Genomic DNA, 20,213 nt, shown 5'->3' on the forward strand with positions numbered 1-20,213 from the left:
TGAAGCGGGGGTCTTGTTCTCACTGGTGCCAAGGCATGGGGACTAAAGATTTGCATAGTCATTCCCAATTTGTAACAGTATAATAAAGAGGAAGACTCATATGCATCCAAGAGTGATGTTGCCTTGCCAGTATCTGCAGGAAAACTCTGACACATGGGGTACACATCAAATAGTGTGGTAGAGCAGGTCAAGCAGTATTTGTTTCCAGCTCAAACCAGTGACAGATGAGTAACGATCTCCCCTTGGCAGCTGTTGCAGTGTCGTACTCACCACCCCATCCTGCAGCAGCTTGCTGTGGTAACACACGTTAGGTGTGTGGCAGAGCGCCATCCATATGCTTAAGAAAAGGTGTGCAATTGATGTAGCGTTTCAGGCAAGGAGCAAAAATGCTGAGCGGAGCAGTGCACAGTTAAGAGTTGCCCATTGTGGTGCCTGCTCCAAGGCCAGCATGAGCCCATGGGAATCTCAGGCCAGAAGCCAAGATTTGGTTCCACTCCCAGAAAAGTCAACGAAACCCATTTAAAGTGGAATAATTTCATCCTGTACTGCATGCTGAGTGACTTGCCAACGTTACTATTAATAGCACGTTTATCCCAGGTACAAGCTAATGGAGTGCAGAGCTACAGGATTTCTGTGCAGCTGATTAGTGGAGCCCTGGACTGAAGGATGCTGAATCTGTTATATGTGGGCAGGACCTCACTTGGCTTCAGAGTCTGACTGTCTCTAGGACTACCTAAACATTTTTCTATTTAATAAATCTCTTCCCATGGTGCCATTCTCAACATGAGCTAATTGCCATCCCATGCTGAAAGAAGAAAAGCCCTACCTAAAACCAAGTGGCAGCTAAAATTTGGTGACCTTGTCAAGGACTTCAGGACCGGAGTTGTCACTAGTGTCTTTTATGTGGAAAGTGTTAAGATAGCACAGTGTTGAAAAATGACACAAGCTAGAAAAAAGGGCAGGAGCCACTATGTGTTAGGAATGTTAAACATCACACAGTGTGTAGTTCTGACGGTGCAGGATATCTTTACCCTGTCCCCTTCCCTTAAAATAGTTTTTCTTAAACCACAAAATTTTGCCTTTCTTTTCTGCTTCACAGACAAGCAGAGCAAATACAGAAATAATCTCCAGAGATGTTCTGCAGATATTTTTGTTTCTTCAGTCTGTGTCTTTTCCTTCCAACCCAAAGGTAAGCAGAGTGTTTGTTTTGTTTTACAGAGAATGTCTGAATTATATCTTGTATAAATAATGTGGGTCAAAAGGAAACTATGCTTCCAATTATCCAGCCCATCCAAAGAAAGCTGGTTGCAGTAAGGGATGTGGCATAGAAGAGAGTAACTTGCAATTTGTGTAGGTCCCTAAAACACAGTGTGTACATTAACAGTGCAATCCCTTATTTCCTGTTCAGGACCAGAATAGTTTGCAGTTTTTGCTGGAAATGCCCCCCACAGGGCTCCCATCTGTGTTACTACCATCCCTGGAACGACAAGTCCTAAACGTCTTGAATGGTTTATGTTTATGCTGTGCACAAAGTGGTTCAGTTCTGCTGTAAGGTCCTTTTTGGTCTAAGACCTGCAGCAAAGCTCCAATATTAACCCCACTTTAAAGGGAACAGAAGAAAAAAATTATCAGAGCTTTAAGTAACTACATTGCTAAGTTTCTTACTTCAGACCAGCGGTGCTGAGACTATGTGGAGAGGCAGAGGCACTGCCTTCCACCTCCTTCAGCCCTTCGCAAAGCAATAACAAACTCTTAATGATTCGCTCATTTACATTTTCATCAAGTGAGCACATGGACTGCACCGAGACACTGCACCATAAAACTTACCTTTTTACAGTCCAAACCCCCTGTCTCCCTAGCTGTCTGTATGATGTACAGCTCCGTCAGCCTTATAATGCCAGGCACTAGCTTTATTGTCCGTCTACAAAACATTAATTTTGACATTGTAAATTAGAGCTGAACGCTCTGTATGCACAGCAGCTAGGTGTGGTTCAGCCCACAAAGCTTTGTTGGTGTCTGTGGAGTGCTCAGTGCTCTACTTTTCCCTTTCTGGTGTACTTGGAGGTTTTGCTCCTGACACTAACATATGAGGATGAAAGCTTCTTGAGGGGACTAGTGATTAGGGAGGAGGAGCTGTTGGTCAGTAAGATTTGTCTCAGGTTGTCATAAGCAGGAGGAAAAAAGAAATGCATGTTCCTTATATAGACTGTATGAGAAGGAGTGGGAAGGGGGAGATTGTGGGTTATTATTAAGACTTGTGATATATAGACTTTGTTTGATTTGTCTGGGACATTTTAAGAATGTTCTTAAGCTATCATGTGTGCAAACCTGTAGCTATCAGCTGAGGTAATCTGCCATTTTTTCCACCTCTTCAAGGTGCCAGTTATTCAGCCAAGATAAGCAACATGAGCAAGTGCTCATGATTCCAATGATCTACTTACTTCTAATAAGCATTTTATGCAGTTTGTTTTCTTGTTTGAGCACAAGCTGGAAACACAGCTGCAACTGCACACCAGATGTGCCCAGCGTGTCTGCCCACATGTAACAGTACGTATTTGTGTCCCTAGGAGGTGCTCCCTGGGTCATATATCCAACTTGCATGGCAGCGACACAACATCCCTCCCTGGATTTGAGAACCTCACCGTGGGATACAACAAATACCTCAGGCCCTACTTTGGTGGTATGTTGACTCCATGCATTTGACTGTTTGAAGAACAGTCTGTAAGTCTTGTGTGGAGGGGAGAGCATGCTTTAAGCTTTCTTTAGGATGTCCCAGTTTAAAAGGTTGTGTTTCTTTTAAATTAGCTAGTAGCCAAGGCTGCCCTCCTTTCTGTGCATCCTCTGTTGTCTTGAATAGATTATGCATGCACTGTGGGGCATGAGAACATGTCCATCTATGAGGTTAAGAACAGGGAATTTATAAACTTCAGTACCTCTGTGAAAGACCTGACAGAGTAACTAAATTCTGCTCTAACTACAGAGTCTGACACCTGTGATTTTCTGCTTTACTTTTGTTCATGTATATCTATTTAGTGGATGACATCTATAGAGGAATAAAGCTCTTCTCCTTGCCAGAAATACTGACTTTTGATACATGCTTTCACTTCACGCTGAGACACAAAGTAAACCTGCTTTAAACCCTTATGAAACTCTAGGGAGCAGGGGGCACCTGAAGGACAGTCAGGTATTTAGGGACTTACCTGAGGCCATTGTCCAATTTGGTTGTCCGGTCTCCCACCCTTGCAGGTGAGTGCTGTAACCACTCAGAGGAAAGGGTTTCTCAGAATGACATTCAGCACCTGGAAAATATCAATGAAAGTTTAAAAAAGAACAGCTGTGAAAATTTTTATTTTCATTAATTTTGCTTTTCTGCCAGAACCTATTAATGAAACTATGCTCAACAGAGAAAATCCCAATCAGCTTTCACCAGGACTTGGATGTTTCCCATTGTAGCTCCTGCAGACTGACGTGTTACTGGCAGCTTTGAGCTTCTTCCTTTTTCTGACCATGGTGATGAATTTCTGGGACAATGCAGAATTTACCAGCTTGTTATGCCTAGAATGTCTGATTTCATGCAGGAATAGAAAAGCTCCTCTAGATACTGTCACATCAGTGAATAGATGCTTCTGAATTACGTTAACTGCATCTATACCAGCCTACACCTACCAGAGCCATAAATGTTAAACAGAAATGGTCAGGACGCTGGTTTGACCTCCTCCAGAGGCCCTGAGTCCTCACAGATCTACCCTCTGGTCATTAATTTGAGTTGGGCTTCAAGTGTCTGAATATCTAAAACCAAGATGGAGGACACGAACGACAGCTACTTTAAAAAATACACATCTTTTGCAAATGAAATACATTTTGGATTTTAGAACAGTTTAAAACAAACAAACAACAAAAAACCTAAACCACCTGGAAGGAGATTTAGAAATTGTGTCCCTTGGACTTTCCTCAATGTAATTCAGATGATGAGAAGGAGTTTCAGCCAGCCCCGTGAGGAAAGGCATTGCTGTGTTGTCACCTAAGCAGAGAGGGCTGTCTTGGAAAGCGACCGGCCCTACTCAGAACCCCCAAATTCACACTGGGGATTAGACAAACCAGGCACACCCTGAGGGAAGTCTCTGTCTTTCTGCTCGTGTAACAACTCCCCTCTCCAGAGCCAGCTGTTGACTCCGAGGCAGAACCTGGGGAGCCCTCTCCGGCCCCAGCGCTGACATTTCCTGGGAAGGAGCTGCCCTCTTGTGGTGGATTTTAAGAGTTAGTGTTAGAAAAGGGGGGATTACCGAGGTTCAGGACTTCACTGCTGAAAATTTGCTTGTAAATACAATGCCAATATAACAACCAAAAAGAAGCAAAGGCTGTTGTACTTCAGGTTTTTAACCCAGTGCATGGTCTTAGGAATCACTGAATTTCTCGGCCTCTTAGTGTTCCCTCCCCGAGAAACAGGGATGCTGATGGCTACCTGCTTGTGGAGAGTCCCCCGAGAGCTGTGTGCGAGAAATGCTTTGTACAAAGTTTACTGTTCTTGCCACTGTGCTGGTGTTGTGGACTGGGCGACAAGGGACAAACTGGCCCTGGCTGCCTGCCCATCGGCAAATGCCACTGAAATGCTGTTTATCTAAACTGCTGATCTTTATAGCTAGTGCTGGTGGATATTTGGTCTCTGCTACCATCACCAAATACAGAACTCCAGCTCCCTAACAGTGACAACTTTGTTTTGGATCATGATGTCATTTGTGAGTTTAATGCTCTGAAACTCTCTCTAAACCTTTGGGCTTCTGCGTTTTTTGAGATGGCATGGGACGCTGTGAGCAGTGTCCATGCGGCACAGCATCCCGAGCAGTTTTATTGTGCCTTTCACTCTTCCCTTCTCTTTGCTTAAGCTTTTCTTTCTCTCCACAGGAGAACCTGTTCAAATTGCAATGAGTCTGGACATTGCAAGTATTTCTAGTATATCCGAGAGCGACATGGTAAGTGAAAGCATTTTTATTTTATAAGAGATAAGAGTAGGATCTGCCTGAGAGACTTGTATATTCCTGTGTGTTCAGCACAGAAACTGTCATATGCAAGCTGCTTTGCTTTTCTGTGTCTGTTGACCACTTTCAGAGGTGTGACGAGAACAGGGCTCACTTATGACTACAGACTGTTTACATGCCATAGTAATGTAGGCTTGTAAGAAAATAGAGATGGCTCCAAAGGTCCTACTGGTCAAAAACTCAGCACCTCCTCGAAATCAGGCCCCTTGGAAATGGGAAAAAAAAAATCAATCCTGTGTGGCATTTCCTCTCCCTTACCTTTTCTCTGCATAGGAGCCCTCTGTGTAGAGTAGGGGTGGCCTCTGTTGAACAAGCTGGTGCTGATTGAAGACAGACAGGTTTTCTTCTCAAGGAGGAGAAATGAGATTTTGAGTTGTGACACAGTCTGAGGCTCAAATGGACTAGTCATCCCAAGAAGAAAAAATAAAACAACCAATCTTCAAATATACAGAGAACATCTTCCCACCACTGATGAGTCTGGTTCCCTCCACTTCTGATAACAGCTGGATTTCAAACACTGATCGCTGAAAACTCCTGTTCCAGGTTGACCAGAACTGCTTATTCTTTTATGATAGGGCGCTGTGAAAATACTCCAGTCACCACAGGTGGATTTTGGCAGGCTAAACTCAAGTTAATCCTAGTGTCCTTAGATTCAAAACTCCTATTAAGAAAAACACTACAAGTTTTGCTTTTTCATTTGTTTGGGGTTTTTTTTAAGACCTCGGTGAAATAACAGGTTGGATATGCTTATCTTTTTTATCCAAAGTGCCAATGTCTCTTTCATGATCATGTTTATAGTACGCGTGTAGTTTTCCAACTCTAGACAATGACTGATTTTTAATGTCAATGACTTGCTGAGTGGCCTCAAGTGTGCACTTCCCATCGTTTTGCTTACCTACAAAATAGACACAAAAATACCAATTACAATAACTGCTCATACAAAAAAAAAGTACTACGAGTATAATCTTTAGTCCTCAAACACTTAGACTGTAAGTATATGAGAAATGTAATACAGTAAATAAAACTAGGATGAAAATCCATCAGATTTACTGCATGCCTTTGAAGCTGAGCTTTGATACATTGAACAAATGTCTGTTCTGCCTCTTGTCACGCATGGCATGCCTACAGCTTTGCTGTGTAGGTGTTCTGGACGTGCATCCTGTCCTGGTTTCAGCTGGGATGTAGTTAACTGCCTTCCTAGTAGCTGGTACAGTGCTGTGTTTTGAGTTCAGTATGTGAAGAATGTTGATAACACTGATGTTTTCAGTTGTTGCTCAGTAGTGTTTAGACTACAGTCAAGGATTTTTCAGCTTCTCATGCCCATCCAGGGCACCTGACCCAAACTGGCCAACGGGGTATTCCATACCATGGGATCTCCCATCCAGTATAGGAACTGGGGGGACTGGGGGTGGGGATCGCCGCTCGGGGACTGGCTGGGTGTCGGTCGGCGGGGGGTGAGCAATTGCCCTGCGCATCATTTGTACATTCCAATCCTTTATTACTACTGTTGTCATTTTATTAGTGTTATCATTATCATTATTAGTTTCTTCTTTTCTGTTCTATTAAATCGTTCTTATCTCAACCCAGGAGTTTTACTTCTTTTCCTGATTTTCTCCCCCCTCCCACGGGATGGGGGGGAGTGAGTGAGCGGCTGCGTGGTGCTTAGTTGCTGGCTGGGGTTAAACCACGACAATCCTCACAGGTTTTCCTCTCTTTCCCAGGATTACACAGCTACTATATATTTGCGGCAGCGTTGGACAGACCCCCGATTGGTCTTTCACGGCAACAAGAGCTTCACGCTAGATGCTCGTCTAGTGGAATTGCTCTGGGTACCAGACACATACATTGTGGAGTCAAAAAAGTCCTTCCTGCATGACGTCACTGTGGGGAACCGCCTCATAAGATTGTTCTCTAATGGCACTATCCTGTATGCCTTAAGGTAAATCAGCCTCTGGCTTTGCTGTTGATGATGGTTCAGAATAGATTTCCAGAATTATGCTGGACAGGAGCAGATACCAACTGTCACAGGTAATGAGTTCGGGGTCAACAAGCCAACTGTGACTGTACTCTTCTGATCCATTACCCCCTGTTCTGGCCACCTGGAAATGCCAGCCAAGGATCAGCATTCTCCATCATGGTATGTGCTGTGTCCTGAGCACAGTGCCTGCTCAGAAAGCTCACAAGTTTAGGTGTCACCCAAGACAAGTCAAGTCGAGTCAGATGGAGGCAGGGGAGGAATGGAGGGAGGACATCATAACAGTAAAAGTTTAACAGATAGTGGGAAACTTATTTGCTTATCCAGTCCCGTGTAGCCATGATTTCTGCTTTTTAGCAGAAAGCATATTTGTACTTGTACTGCAGAAATGTGCACTCTAATTGTGCTAGCAGTTCATACAGTGTTATCTCTTCTCAGCTCACAGTAACTGTCCCAGTTACCTTAACTGCGAAGTAAAGCTGCAAAAAAACCTCATTTACCCTCCACATCAGAGCAAGCCAGAATATGTGTGCAGTTAGTTACTATGCCTTAGGTGACAAGTGGTGACTTCTTAAGATGTGCAGACTGTAGCACTGGAAAACATGTGGATCTACACTACATCTCCCACAGTAGCAAAGCAAAATTCATCCTTCAGTTACAGTTTCATCAGTGTGGCTGCAGAGCAGATATCTTCTTAAGGAGAGTTCTCTGTGATTACATCAGACCATTCATTTCATAGGTCAAAATTATCTAAATGACGGAGCAGAGTCTTGGAGATCTAGTTTTCTATGAAAAACAGAGGTATTTCATTACATGCTTTTATTGCAACTTTTGGAGTTCTTTCTCTTCCTACAGAATCACTACCACTGTTGCTTGTAACATGGACCTGTCAAAATATCCCATGGACACACAAACATGCAGACTGCAGCTAGAAAGCTGTAAGTATAACATTCTAGAAAAAAATGACTTTAAATTTGTTTATTCATATGTAACTACATCTCTCCTGAATATTTGGATTCATCACAGTGGCTTTCTGGAGTAGACTTTTATTCCTGCAAATACTAATGTCCAAAAGAAAACCACTTTCCTTCATCATTCTTCAATGCTTGTGTTGTAATCCACAGTTTAGAGGATCCCTGTCACTGTGCAATGTATACAGAAAGAGTGGTAATAAGTAATATTTTTACTAAAGTGTAGCTAGTTCAATTTTGCACAGAAGGGAGGAGGTAATAACAGCTGGTTTTCCAAATTCGGTCCCTTTTGCACACACAGCTTCTTCAAAACTAACTTGCGGGGTAAGTGCATGGGATGGAGCACAGCAAGGAACGACTTTTCATATATGTAGGTATCTCCCACCTGTTGCACTTCCCAAACCTCCACTGTAACAAGACAGCGTGAAGGGTGGTCCTTACGAGAATACGAGTTGAACATGTCTCTCAAACTCATGAACTGAAACTAAGGCCAAACCCAACTTTGTGGTATGTGCTTCTCCATGAGGGCCGTCTGTTACAGTCATGCAGATGATGGGACCCTTGTCAACAGGAGGAGTCTCAGCCTTGGAAGTCTCAAGAAAAGGAATAATCAGTGAGTTCTGCTCTCAATTAAAAAAAAGCTCATCCATTGTAAAGCTGGCTGGGAAAGACTGCAGGAAAATTTAGGACACTACAGGGCTTTTACCCAGGAGCTCAGCAAGAGCAGTGCTCCTGTCCTGTATCTGTGAAGCTCCACAACAAGCAAGCAGGCATCTCCCACTTCGTGTCACAAAAAGAAACATCTAAAATCTCAATACTGAAAAGACCAGATTTTAACTTCTGGGGTTGCAGCGTGAAGCACCTAGGGAAGCACATATTATTTTCACATTAAAATCGTATTAGTTCACCATGGTTAACTTTATTACAAAGAATAGCTCCTGAAATAATAATGATTGGCCTCTTCTGCTAAAGCATAGCTTGTTTGGACCTGTTTTAAAAGTGATTGGGTCCTACATCATGCTCAGTTGCTGTATAATTCCAATGAAATTACATGCACATTGCCCACTGGAGATTTCATTAGGATAAGTGCCCAGAAATAATGCTATTTAAATGTACACCAGATGAATTAACAACAATCTATCATTTATTATAAAATTTTCCTGAGTAACCACAATTTATAGAACTGCTTAGAAACTTTGAAAAGTCACATGCTTAGGATTCTATGCAGGGATTCATACCCTGGACACCTAATTTAAGAGTTCATCACACTCGAGCTCTGGTAATTTGTGTCTAATAAGAAAACACAATTAGATAAAAATAGAGCTGCAACTGCATCTTATTCCTTCTACCAGGACAAACAGGTTATTATCAGAATCAAAGCGTCCCTACTCATTTTCTCAAAGGGCGGCACTTAATAAAAGAATCAGATTAGTGAGATTGATGGGCTTGTTTCCTAAATTAAGTGAAATTTTTGAAGCAAATGGCAGGCTGGTGACTCAGTACAAGCTTTATCCCTCAGACTGAGGTATCCCTCAGTCCAACCTGAGGTCACGTTATGCCATCATTTACATTCCTGGAGGTAATTACTCGGCGGCATATATGGAGTTTACTGGTAACTGCTGGAATTGTTGATCTCGTCTGTCCCACCGTTTTGAGGCAGGAATTCAGTGTTACCTAAATGTCGGACGCATTTATTTGTCCTCAGTCACTTAAAGCCTTTGGGGGTAGGAGGAATGATTTGTAGAAAAAGCTGCTTTTATGAGCAAGTTTTCTGGACAATGCATACCTGGTCAGAAGAGCCTGGTTCATAACCACATAGCAGTCTCAGCTCCAGGCTCTTGAGTAACTGAAAATGCCTTTTCTGGTACTTTTAAGCACTTGAATAGATGATTCAGGGAAATGTGCTTCTGCTACCTGGTAAGGGGCTCAATAGGAACTGTGTTCTCTTTTTTTTTTTTTTAAACCACTGTATTTCTCCTGCTTTCCTCTCATAACTGAAGAGACTGCATTCAAGGGTTGATCACTGCAGTAGTTTTATCCTGCTGTATGTAATCAAACTATGGATAACAGGAATATATTATCTTTGTAAACGTTAAAGTATTTTAAAATAGAAATACCCCATGTAAATGATTGAAATAGGTTCTAGGCAGCCTTGCATCATTCTCAGTGGTGTGTGTTCCTGTTGAAATCTGAACCAGCAGGCTCAAAGTACAGCAATGAAAGAACAGCCGGCACAGTCCACCCATAGTCTGACACAGTTAAGAGGGTCTTTGTCCTGCCTACAATGCCTGGATGGTGTCTCTGTTCCCACTCAGGAGACAGGGCAGAGCAATTGCTGGGCTTTTACTGGCTAAACCACAGTAATATGGGTCTTTATGTGCTTCCTAGGGGGATATGATGAAAATGATGTCGTCTTCACATGGTTGAGAGGAAATGACTCTGTCCATGGCATAGAAAAGTTGCGGCTCTCTCAGTATACAGTGGAACGTTACTATACCCTGGTCTCAAAGTCACAGCAGGAAACAGGTAAATCAGTGAAAGACATAAGCAAGAAAAGCTCTCAGGTATTTCCCCTCCCACCTCCCTTCCCTTCTATGGGCCAGTATCTTTTGACTCAAGCCTGAACCACCAAAGTCTTTAGCAAATCTTAATCTCACAAAAAGAGATGGACAGAAAGATGGTGAAATCCAATCAGTTGCAATCAGGATATTCTGTAAGATGGAAATCCACAAAGGGTGGGGGTTTTAATACATTATATTCACCTGATTGATTTTCAATTTTTTTTTTTTTTTTTTTTTTAAATTCTCCACTTCTTTCTTTCTCCACACATACCTGAAGAAACTGTCTCCCTTCCTTCTAGGTGTGCAGACTATAAATACTGCAGGGAGCCATGTTTAAAGTAACTGGTAGTAAAATTCACTTTTAAAATATACTTTTGTTTGTAAATTGCAATTCTACCATGATGGAATAAGTTTCCTTTGTACATCAGAATTCAATGTCTTTTTCACTCAGTGTAAATACTCTTCTCTCCAATGACAGACACTAGGAAAGGGAGCAAAACTTCCTTAGAATGACCAGGTTTTAAAAATAACAATGTTTTGTTGTTTACTATAGCATACACAGCCCACGAACAACATGGGTTTTGTTTCTGTGTTTCAAAGGGAACCATTGTTTAAACAGCAGAAATATCTCCTGAAAATACTAGCAATCCAGCCCCAGAACCCTTATGTCAGTATTACAACAAATTGATTTTTAAAAATTGACAGAATCTTTTTGAGCACAGAAAGATACAGTTATCAAAGATCACAAATTACTAATGAATACAGGGGGTTTAATTCTCTGTGATGATAAGATACTGGGATGCTTTGGGATGTGAGCCAGAGCCTGCTGCAATCGAGAGAAAAATCTTTTGTTTATTTCTCAGCCATCAGATAAGACTGAATTTGGCAATGCCCCTTCAAAGCAGTTATTGGGAAAAATGTGCTCTGCTGAGTATGAGAGAATAGATGAAAGCATCAGCCCTTCTCTACTCTGAGTTAAGACACTGGTATAAATTTTTTCCACTGTGGATTAAGTTCAGGAGCCCCTTTGCAAGCCATGCATTGTTTTAGATGTCTCTTGTCCAGCAATGCTGTGTGTATGTGTCCTCTCGTCTGGGATATGTTAGATAAGCAGGACCTCTGAGGCAAGAAGTCAAGCTTGTATAAGTAATGCATGATTTCCGTGGAGTTCTGCTGATGTACATCAGCTGAAGGGCTGGTGCTGGGCCGTCCCAATTTCAGTTCCAAGTGTCCTTAGGAATCTCATGTTCGCTGCGTTTCTGCCTTTTGTGAACAGGCAGTTATCCACGACTGATATTGCAGTTTGAGCTGAGAAGAAATGTCCTTTACTTCATTTTGGAGACCTATGTGCCCTCCACTCTGCTCGTCATGTTGTCCTGGGTTTCTTTTTGGATCACATTGGATTCGGTGCCTGCAAGAACATGCATTGGTGAGTTACTGCCTGAGGAAGGGAGAAGATTTAAGCAGACGGGGAAGCCTCTGAGGGCTGGGTAGACAGTAGTTTTCTGGAGCTCTTTGCTCAGTGATAAATGGTCTGCTCATGTTCTGCTTTTACTTGTGGCAGAGCTGGGTTAGCAGTATGAAGTGTGGAAGATAACATTGTGGTTGGCACACCTGCCCACCTGCAGAGCTGTGTATGGCCAAGGCTCCAGGGGGATTCACAGCAGAGAGCAGAGGACAGAGCACGTGTTCTTTGTGATGTGCTTTGGAAGGGGCAGGGAGGGGAGGATTTTTTTACTGAAAGGAAGAAAAATGAAAGAGCTAAGTGCCTATTGGAGCCAAGCTGTCAAAGGCAGGGAGACCCTGTGTGAAGTTAGTAGCTAGTGCTACAAAACCATTTCAGCTGATGGATGATTTGGGTTTGGTAAGGTCTATCTGGCTAGCAATAGAGTGACAACATGTGCAGGATGGGCTAAGCCTTTTCCAAAGTGTCCGCAAGAGAAGGTCTTTCCTTTTCTGCTTTCCAAGGAGTAACGACGGTGCTTTCCATGACAACTCTGATGATTGGCTCACGAAGTTCGCTTTCGAAAACCAACTGTTTCATTAAGGCCATTGATGTTTACCTTGGCATCTGCTTCAGCTTCATCTTTGGTGCCCTTGTGGAATACGCAGTGGCTCACTACAGCTCATCGCAAAAGTGTGCAGCTAAAGCACCTGAAGAGGTAAAGCCTGATCTACCTTAATAAGCCTAGTTATCTTGGATCAACAATAATTAGTCCCCCATTAACTGAATAAAACAAATGGTCTTCCTGTTATGGTTACAGTAACAATTGCTTCTCCTAATTATCACTAAATCTAAATTTTTGTGTGCAACAAACGCATGAATAGCAGTAGACCACTGTGTCTCTGACAAAGACTTCTGCACACCAGCCGAAAGAGCAGCAGGCTCAGCTGACAGTTGTTAGATTCATAGGACCACATTCAGGAAGGCCTACCACTAGAATTGGGTCTGTTGCCCTGAGCTGAGCTCATGTGAGAGCATGAAGTACCTCTGTTCCTTTCAAAACGCAGCCAAAGAAAAGCTAGTATAACACGCCTTTCTGCTCTTCTATGCAATAACCCTGATTAGGACACTGATCTGGAAGGTAATTTCTGCTACCAGAGGAAAGCTGAACCCTTCTTCCTCCCTTTCCAGAAGACAGTACCAAACATCAGTCCCACAATGTTCTGTGGGGGTTGTGAGAGAGAGTGAATTGTTCAAAGTGCTCTGCTTTAGTGCGAGAAATTAAATAGTCAAGTATGATTATAGTCATTGAGGGTCCAAATCCTGCCGGGGGAAAAGAGATTTCCCACCCTGATGCTGAGTTCCCCAGCCATTAAGTTACTGTGTAGATGTGAAGAGATGGGTGTCTGGTAGGAGATGGGTGTCTGGTAGGAGATGGGTGTTAGGTTGCTCAGTGACATAGAGTGAGACTTGCTCAAAGATCTCAAAATACCGCTAGATATACAGTGGTGGAAACACAGGCGTCTCTGGGACTTCAGGCACTCCTAAAAATAGGCAGCAACTCAAAGGCATGTTTGACTATTGGGATGAACACATCCCAAGAAGTTGTGTTCTTTTATCTTTATCCTTATGGTCTCCTTATTGATTAAAGCACTTTTCCTCTGCAGAAGACAAACCCTAAAACTAACTGTACACTCTTGTTTCCTAGGGGCCTGCAAATGAACTCACAAAAGAAATGGAGGAAGTCAACATCACTAACATCCTCCACAGCTCCATCACCAGCTATAAACGGAAAATCAGCTTTACAAGCGTTGAGATTTCCAGCGATAATGTTAACTGCAGTGACTTGACCATGAAAACTCATGAGAAAATCAAATGTGTCTTGAGAAACAAAATGCACAGGATTATTGGTTATTTCACAATTCAGAACCCCAGCAATGTAGACCACTACTCCAAATTGCTTTTCCCTTTGTTTTTCATGGTAGTCAATGTGTTTTATTGGGCTTATTACCTATATTTTTAGTAGAAATTAGTTGCTTCGTTCTCCTACTTCAGCAGGAGAGGAATCTTGCCAATGGGCATCTAGGTACCTAACCTCAGTGAATCCAACGTGGACAAAATGCTCTGTTGTGTTTCCTGAGGTACAGAGCAGAAGAGTGTGTAAGGTATGCAAGATGCAAAGCCTTGGTGCTTCAGCATTAGCAACATTGACTCTGGACAACTGCTTGTTCAGCTGAGTGGCTGTGCTGGGATCTTGTGCTCGTACCTGCTTTTCATTCCAGCATCCAGCCTCTCACCTGGCCAGAGATGGGTGTGTAGGACTGCATGTGGCAGGCCACAGAGCACTACAGGTAGCAAAATTATCTTGGTAGTCTGAAGCAGGATGGAACCTTCTAGTTTAGATCTCCAAGAGGATGTAGGATTACAGCTGTTATTCTTTGTTTGCCAGAGATAACAGTAACAGAGGGACTGTGATTGCTGTCTCAATAGCTCCTCTGTTCACGTAAGAGAACCCAAAGGCAGCAGTGTGCTGTGCGCAGAGGAACGGCTCCCGTGCACGGTCCTTCCTTGTCCCGGGGGTGATGCGGTGCCAGAGCGGTGATTTCAGTGCTGCTGGTGTCGGCACAGTGGTATGCCTTGTTGTTTTTAATACCTGTCAGATTCATTGAGGTAATCTTCACTTGTTCAAATTGTCCATCCCTGAGACAGACAGAGGGCTTTTTATTTGTAGAGCTGCATTTTTTCAAAGGTTTGGGAACACAAAATATAGGCAGCAAAATTGTTTTGTAACCCATCTTTTATACTCTTCCTGTTGTGCTGCAGTTGAACAGATTCTACCACCTTCCACATCTTCCTCACAAATTATTTTCCATCCTGGAGAGTGCCTCCTTCAGCTTTCACTGCTATAAGCAGCTCTGGTTTCCTGCCAGCCATATGCAAGAGTGGCCAATTTGTCACCCCTCTTTTACGTGGCTGTGCAGCTGTGGCAAGTCAGCAGTGCTGCTGGGTGAAAAACCCATGTGTGGGCTGAGGTATGATGATCTAAATCAGCCTGTTGCTCTCTTTTAGGCTGAGACAGTGTTACATTCCTGCAGAAATTCAGATTCTAAGTGGGCTCTGGAAACTGCCAGTCAGCTTTGTTCATCCTGCAATCAGCAGGACCGAGAGCTTTGTTTTAAAAAGAAATTAAGTATGTGGCAGACATACACCTAAGTTTGAGAACCAAATGCCATTTGGTACTATGTAGCTTAAGGCTACTGGAAGTCTTTATTTCCTGATTTTAAAATGAAAGTTTTATGGCAGATCCCCCGCCCTCCCCCTTTTGGTCTAGACAACTTTCATAACTTTGAGGGTGTAATCCTGCAGTTATGTAGGCAAAACTGTAATGGCCTGCAGTGGCTACCATTCAGCAGGAGTTTTGGCTGAGTGAGGCCTCTCAGCACATAGCTTATATTACAGTCTCATGCACACAGTGTTTGCTTAGTGTAAGAGTCTCTTACTGGGGGTTCCTATAGAAGGGGTGGGCAAAGCATGTGAAACTATAGATTTTTTACTTTAATAACTTTTTATTGAACCACTTCACCACACTATATTGTGAAGGCTCTAAACCACATATTCATAAATCATAGCTTTTACAGAGAGCAGCACAAGAAGACAAAGGGGAACAGACTGGCAATGGCAAGTGAATAAACACAAACTCCAATAATGAAATGTTGGCTTGTATATACTGGCATTTAAAGTCCATTCCATAAAATGTAATAAAGTGAATGTTTGTGATATGAACAGTAACCCCCAGAGAGATCCTCTATTAAAAAAATCATTACCTTCTTTCTGTATCAATTTCTTTCTTTAAAACCCAACTAAAATGCCCTAATGAGTTCTACACCGGCCGCCAAATATTAATGTTAACAAAAGGAATTTCGTTGTATGTTATAGTAGACTGCCATGCTCAAGGCTTGCTTTCATTAGATGCAGCTTTTTTACAACTTTGCTGCTTTGAAGTTGCTCTGGACTTGTTCTAAGTTAAACCTTTGTGCAGAGAAATGTTTTTTATTGACCCAGCCTAGCAAACAGCATGTTGTCTTGAAAAGCGTCTGTTCTCATTTACTGCTGATTTTGGTAACTTCAAGAAGGAAGGGAGGGACAGAAGGTAGTAGGGGAAGGAGGGGCTTTTTCATATACCTTATGAGAATTTTCTTAAACAGCTGTTGGCTTGGCCAGGGGGAACACCGTACTTCAGAAACTCTTAAAAGCTAGATAGTATGGACTCCTGCTTTATTTGCTCCTACATACAATTTTGTCTCTCACTGATGGGACTTCACCACTTTAATACACCTCACGCATCATTGTCTCCCTATATAGCCCTGCTGTAACAAAAGATATTAACTCTGGCCTCAGTGGCGTGCACACAGTGGTCCTAAGGCCATTTCAGTAGTCAAACTGATGCTCAGCAAGGACCACATATGGAAAGGAAGAGTCAAAGTAAGCAAGCCACCTAGCTTCTATCCTACTGCAGGTACATCAGGCATGTCAGAGGGACCAAAATTAATTTTTGCTAATACATCCTACAGTGAAGCAAGTCAGCTTAGCTGCACTGATGTCCTGGAGCAGCCTGGCATTGTTACTGGTGTTGCTGTTATCCCACAGGTGATGCTGGGCAGAGGGCAGTGACAGATGAGCACTGTGAGCCCAGATATGTTCTTCAGAGCCATCAGGATGACACACTGCACAATCCCAAGTCTTTCCTATCTCTTCTGGGTGTTGTCTAACACAAGCTAGAAGCACCACTGAATTCAAGATGAGACTTTCATATCCTGATAGGTGTGGAGCACAGAGCAGCTTCCATGTTACTGGTGTGCAAAGATAAGTCCCAATACCTTGGCAGACACCAACTGAAAATCAGCCTTTCCCACAAAGGACTGGTATGTAACACATAAGCTGCAGTTGAGAACAAAGCCACAGGTAAGCACTGCACACAGCTCTGTTTTGCTTAAGGGTTTAGCCTTGCATAGGCTCTATAGGGAACAGGAGAGTTTTTGAGTAGCAGCCTACCCTCTGAAAGAGCCTCTAGGCTGATAGTTCCTGAGCTGGGAGCTGTTTCACCTCCCACTGACCACATCTGCCCTGTAGCTCTGAGGGAACTTGGCACCACGACTCTGGACGAGCCACAGGATAAAGTTATCCCTAACGTTTACTGTTCCACCACGGTGCCAGTTTGTTTGTGCTCTTGGCAGAATATGAATGTATGGAGGAAAAGACTGACTTGCTTTTTGAGATAATTCTGCTTTGCAGTGATGTTCTGGTCTACTGCAACCTTTCCTTACATATACTTCCTAAAGCTGCAGCTTCTGGAATTCTTCTCTTTTCAAAAATGTTTGCACTTACTTTAAGCCTTTGTGGACAAAGCCTTTGTGAACGTGTACTACCACAGGAAAGCACGATGGATAGTGAGCAGCAGTCAGGCAATGTGGGTAAGGGAGCTTTCAAGAAATGCAAATGCTTGTATCTGGTGCAACCCAGAGGAATATAAAGCCTCATAATATACTATGGAGAGTTGTCCTAGCTGGCACAGGGATCAAAAGCAGTCTAGCCACACAGCATAAAGCATTTTGGGGATCAATTTATACAGTTTAAAATATGAAGGATGCACACTATAGAGGAGAGCTAAGCCTATTTGCAGCGCTCCTTTAGAGCTAATACGTATATGTCTAAGAGTGTAGCAATGAATGATGGAGAAATACTACCTTTTAGTACATCCTAATACCCCCTTGCTTCCTTCTATGCACCACCACCCCCACCTCCCCATTTTTCCTCTAACTCTTCTTGTGCCCACTTCACCCCAGTGTAAGCAGGAGCTGGGCCTGCTGCAGCAGCCACCAGTCTGAGCTTGGAGAGTGTTATTTTTCATTTTCAGGAGGATGAAGCGTTCAGCTCAGGAATCCTATTGTTTCAGAGCATGTGGTTTACATTACGATTTCCAAGAGGTATCTGTATATGCAAACATTACCATCTGCTGTAAGGAATACTTTGCATTTTTAAAAGGTTAATTCCATTTCAAACCTACTGAGTGAATTGGTAGCAGAAAGCACTTTCATTTGCTTACTGTATTTAGTGTCACAACACACAGCCAGCCAGCAAGTCACATCTTTACAAGGAAAGACTGTTTAGTGCTGGTAACTGGCATAGGTTTTCTCCAAATTCTCACTGAAATAACTTTTCTATTCATTAATGAATAAAAGCTGTTTTAAATTACAGCCTGTTGTTACACTTGGGATCAGACAATGGGCTTCTTGTTAATCTGAGGTGTGAGTGTTAAGACTGGAATGAATAATTTTATGCATTTTCTTTCTTTTTTTTTTCTCCTTACCCTTTTGAGATCTGTCTCAGACTGCAGTTTTCCTCAAAGTTCCTGTGGTTTGAAACTCTCTTTAATTGTGTTTTACTCACTTAGCAATTCACCAGGAAAATTCAGTATTGAACTGCAAGCTGCTTTGGTTGGGCACAAAAATCTGTGTTATGTCTTAATTTCTTCATCAGATTAGTGCAGGTACGTATACTGCAAACAAGAAATCTGTATTTTGGGAGCTAACTTTTGGGTGATCATCCCTGCTAGTAAGCTCAATGAACAGAAGAGAGTTATGAACTGTGAACTGAGGAGGCAAATTTAGTTCTAGATATGGAGTTGGTTTTTTTTTCTCTTCCAAAAAGAAAGGCTTTTGTATAATGTCAGTGTACTCTACAGAAGATCCCAGATCCTAACCAGAGATGAGTGTACGCTAGCACAAGTTCTGAAAAAGAAGGGATTTTCAGATTCAGGGTGTACAAGCATGATGGAAGTCCTGACTCCTGCCTTTACAGGGATAGGGCTTCAGCTGGGTGTGCTGGGCAGCTGCATCTGCTTAGCACTGAACTGTCTGGAGGCATGACCTTAGAACTTGCCCCTCTGGAAGCCTGTGAATCCACAAGTCATTTGTTTTTTGTTTTTTCCAGGATGTTGTAGGGATTTTATTTTCAGTTGCACTGCAGAGTCCCTCCATTTACCCAAACCTCTACCAGAAGAGGGATTTGGATGGAAATGGCTTGTATTTGTTTCAATGTTTTTATAGTTCCACTAAATTACAAAATATGTAGAGTTTTATTAATTTGGTACTCCATTATGGTTTTATTGGATTGAGACCCCCAGAAAACAAATCATCAAACTTCAGAGAACATGGAATTAAAGCCCCACAGGCAGGGTCAGACCATGCAGCTGGCCCTCATCATTGCTGTAGGACCAAGCCCTCCCATCAGTCCAGAATTTTAAATTTATCCAGTATGAGACATATGCCTACCTGCCATGCTTTGTTTTAAATATAGAGATTATTTCCCTCCCCTGCAAGGACACAGTAAGTTTTGGCTTTATACTATCAGTTCAGATTTTCCCAGAGATGTCCTGCCATTTTCTTTACCTGCAGCCCACCAGCTCTAAAGCACAAACATGAGCGGGTCTACGTTTGCAATGTGCTGTGGTGCGGGACAGCAGCAAGACAGCAGTATCCTTTTCACTCTACTGATATAACAAGAATAATCTGCTCCAGCACCAATGGATACCATTTAACTGGTATTTTTTACAAGCTGAGGTAGTGACTTAATAGAAAGCCTCTTTAGTGCAGATTTAGATTCGAGTCAGCTGTCATGAAATGTAATGACAAATACAAGACCAGACCAGCTCTTCAAGACAGCTTGTGCTTTCAGATATCTACTTTAGCACAAGTAGGTCAGTGTTTAATGCAAAAACATTATGATTTTCAGTGCATGCAAGATGTTTGTGTTTGGTTTCTCTAGCCACACTGTGGCTGGAATAGACTGAGACTTCCAAGAGTGTTTCATCAGCCTGGGCAGAAAAACAACGCAAAGTACGCCCCGCTGGACAGGGACAAAGACATTTGCCCTGCCAACTCAAACAGGAAGCCGGCTGAGCTAAAGCACTGGGTGAAATCCTGAGCCCATTTAAGTTAATGGGAGTCTGGCTACCAATTTAAACGGACTCAGGCCTTTACTGCTTAACTCATGCTCATGCACATTTTTCATTCATATTCCCTCACTTAATGCTGTTTCCAGCTTCCATGCCTTTTTTTAGGAACAAGCACGCAAAGCTAAGAGCTATCACAGATGAATTACACACATTACTGTGACCCTCAGAAACAGCAGGATAGTGAAGGGGCTAGGAGCAGCGCTGGGCTTCAA

At 42.7% G+C, this 20,213-nt stretch overlaps 1 protein-coding gene across 1 annotated transcript; it reads left to right on the forward strand.

The window, feature by feature from the left end:
• Nucleotides 1–1,133: 1,133 nt before the first annotated feature.
• GABRP (gamma-aminobutyric acid (GABA) A receptor, pi) lies at nucleotides 1,134–14,010 on the forward strand. Its single transcript, XM_010579151.1, has 9 exons — nucleotides 1,134–1,189; nucleotides 2,568–2,680; nucleotides 4,903–4,970; nucleotides 6,758–6,975; nucleotides 7,867–7,949; nucleotides 10,371–10,508; nucleotides 11,820–11,972; nucleotides 12,512–12,705; nucleotides 13,696–14,010. The coding sequence occupies exons 1-9, from the start codon at nucleotides 1,134–1,136 to the stop codon at nucleotides 14,008–14,010; spliced, it is 1,338 nt and encodes a 445-aa protein (XP_010577453.1).
• Nucleotides 14,011–20,213: the final 6,203 nt, after the last annotated feature.

This window comes from Haliaeetus leucocephalus, unplaced genomic scaffold, assembly GCF_000737465.1.
Source record: "Haliaeetus leucocephalus isolate CR32 unplaced genomic scaffold, Haliaeetus_leucocephalus-4.0 Scaffold656, whole genome shotgun sequence".
NCBI classification, from domain to species: domain Eukaryota; kingdom Metazoa; phylum Chordata; class Aves; order Accipitriformes; family Accipitridae; genus Haliaeetus; species Haliaeetus leucocephalus.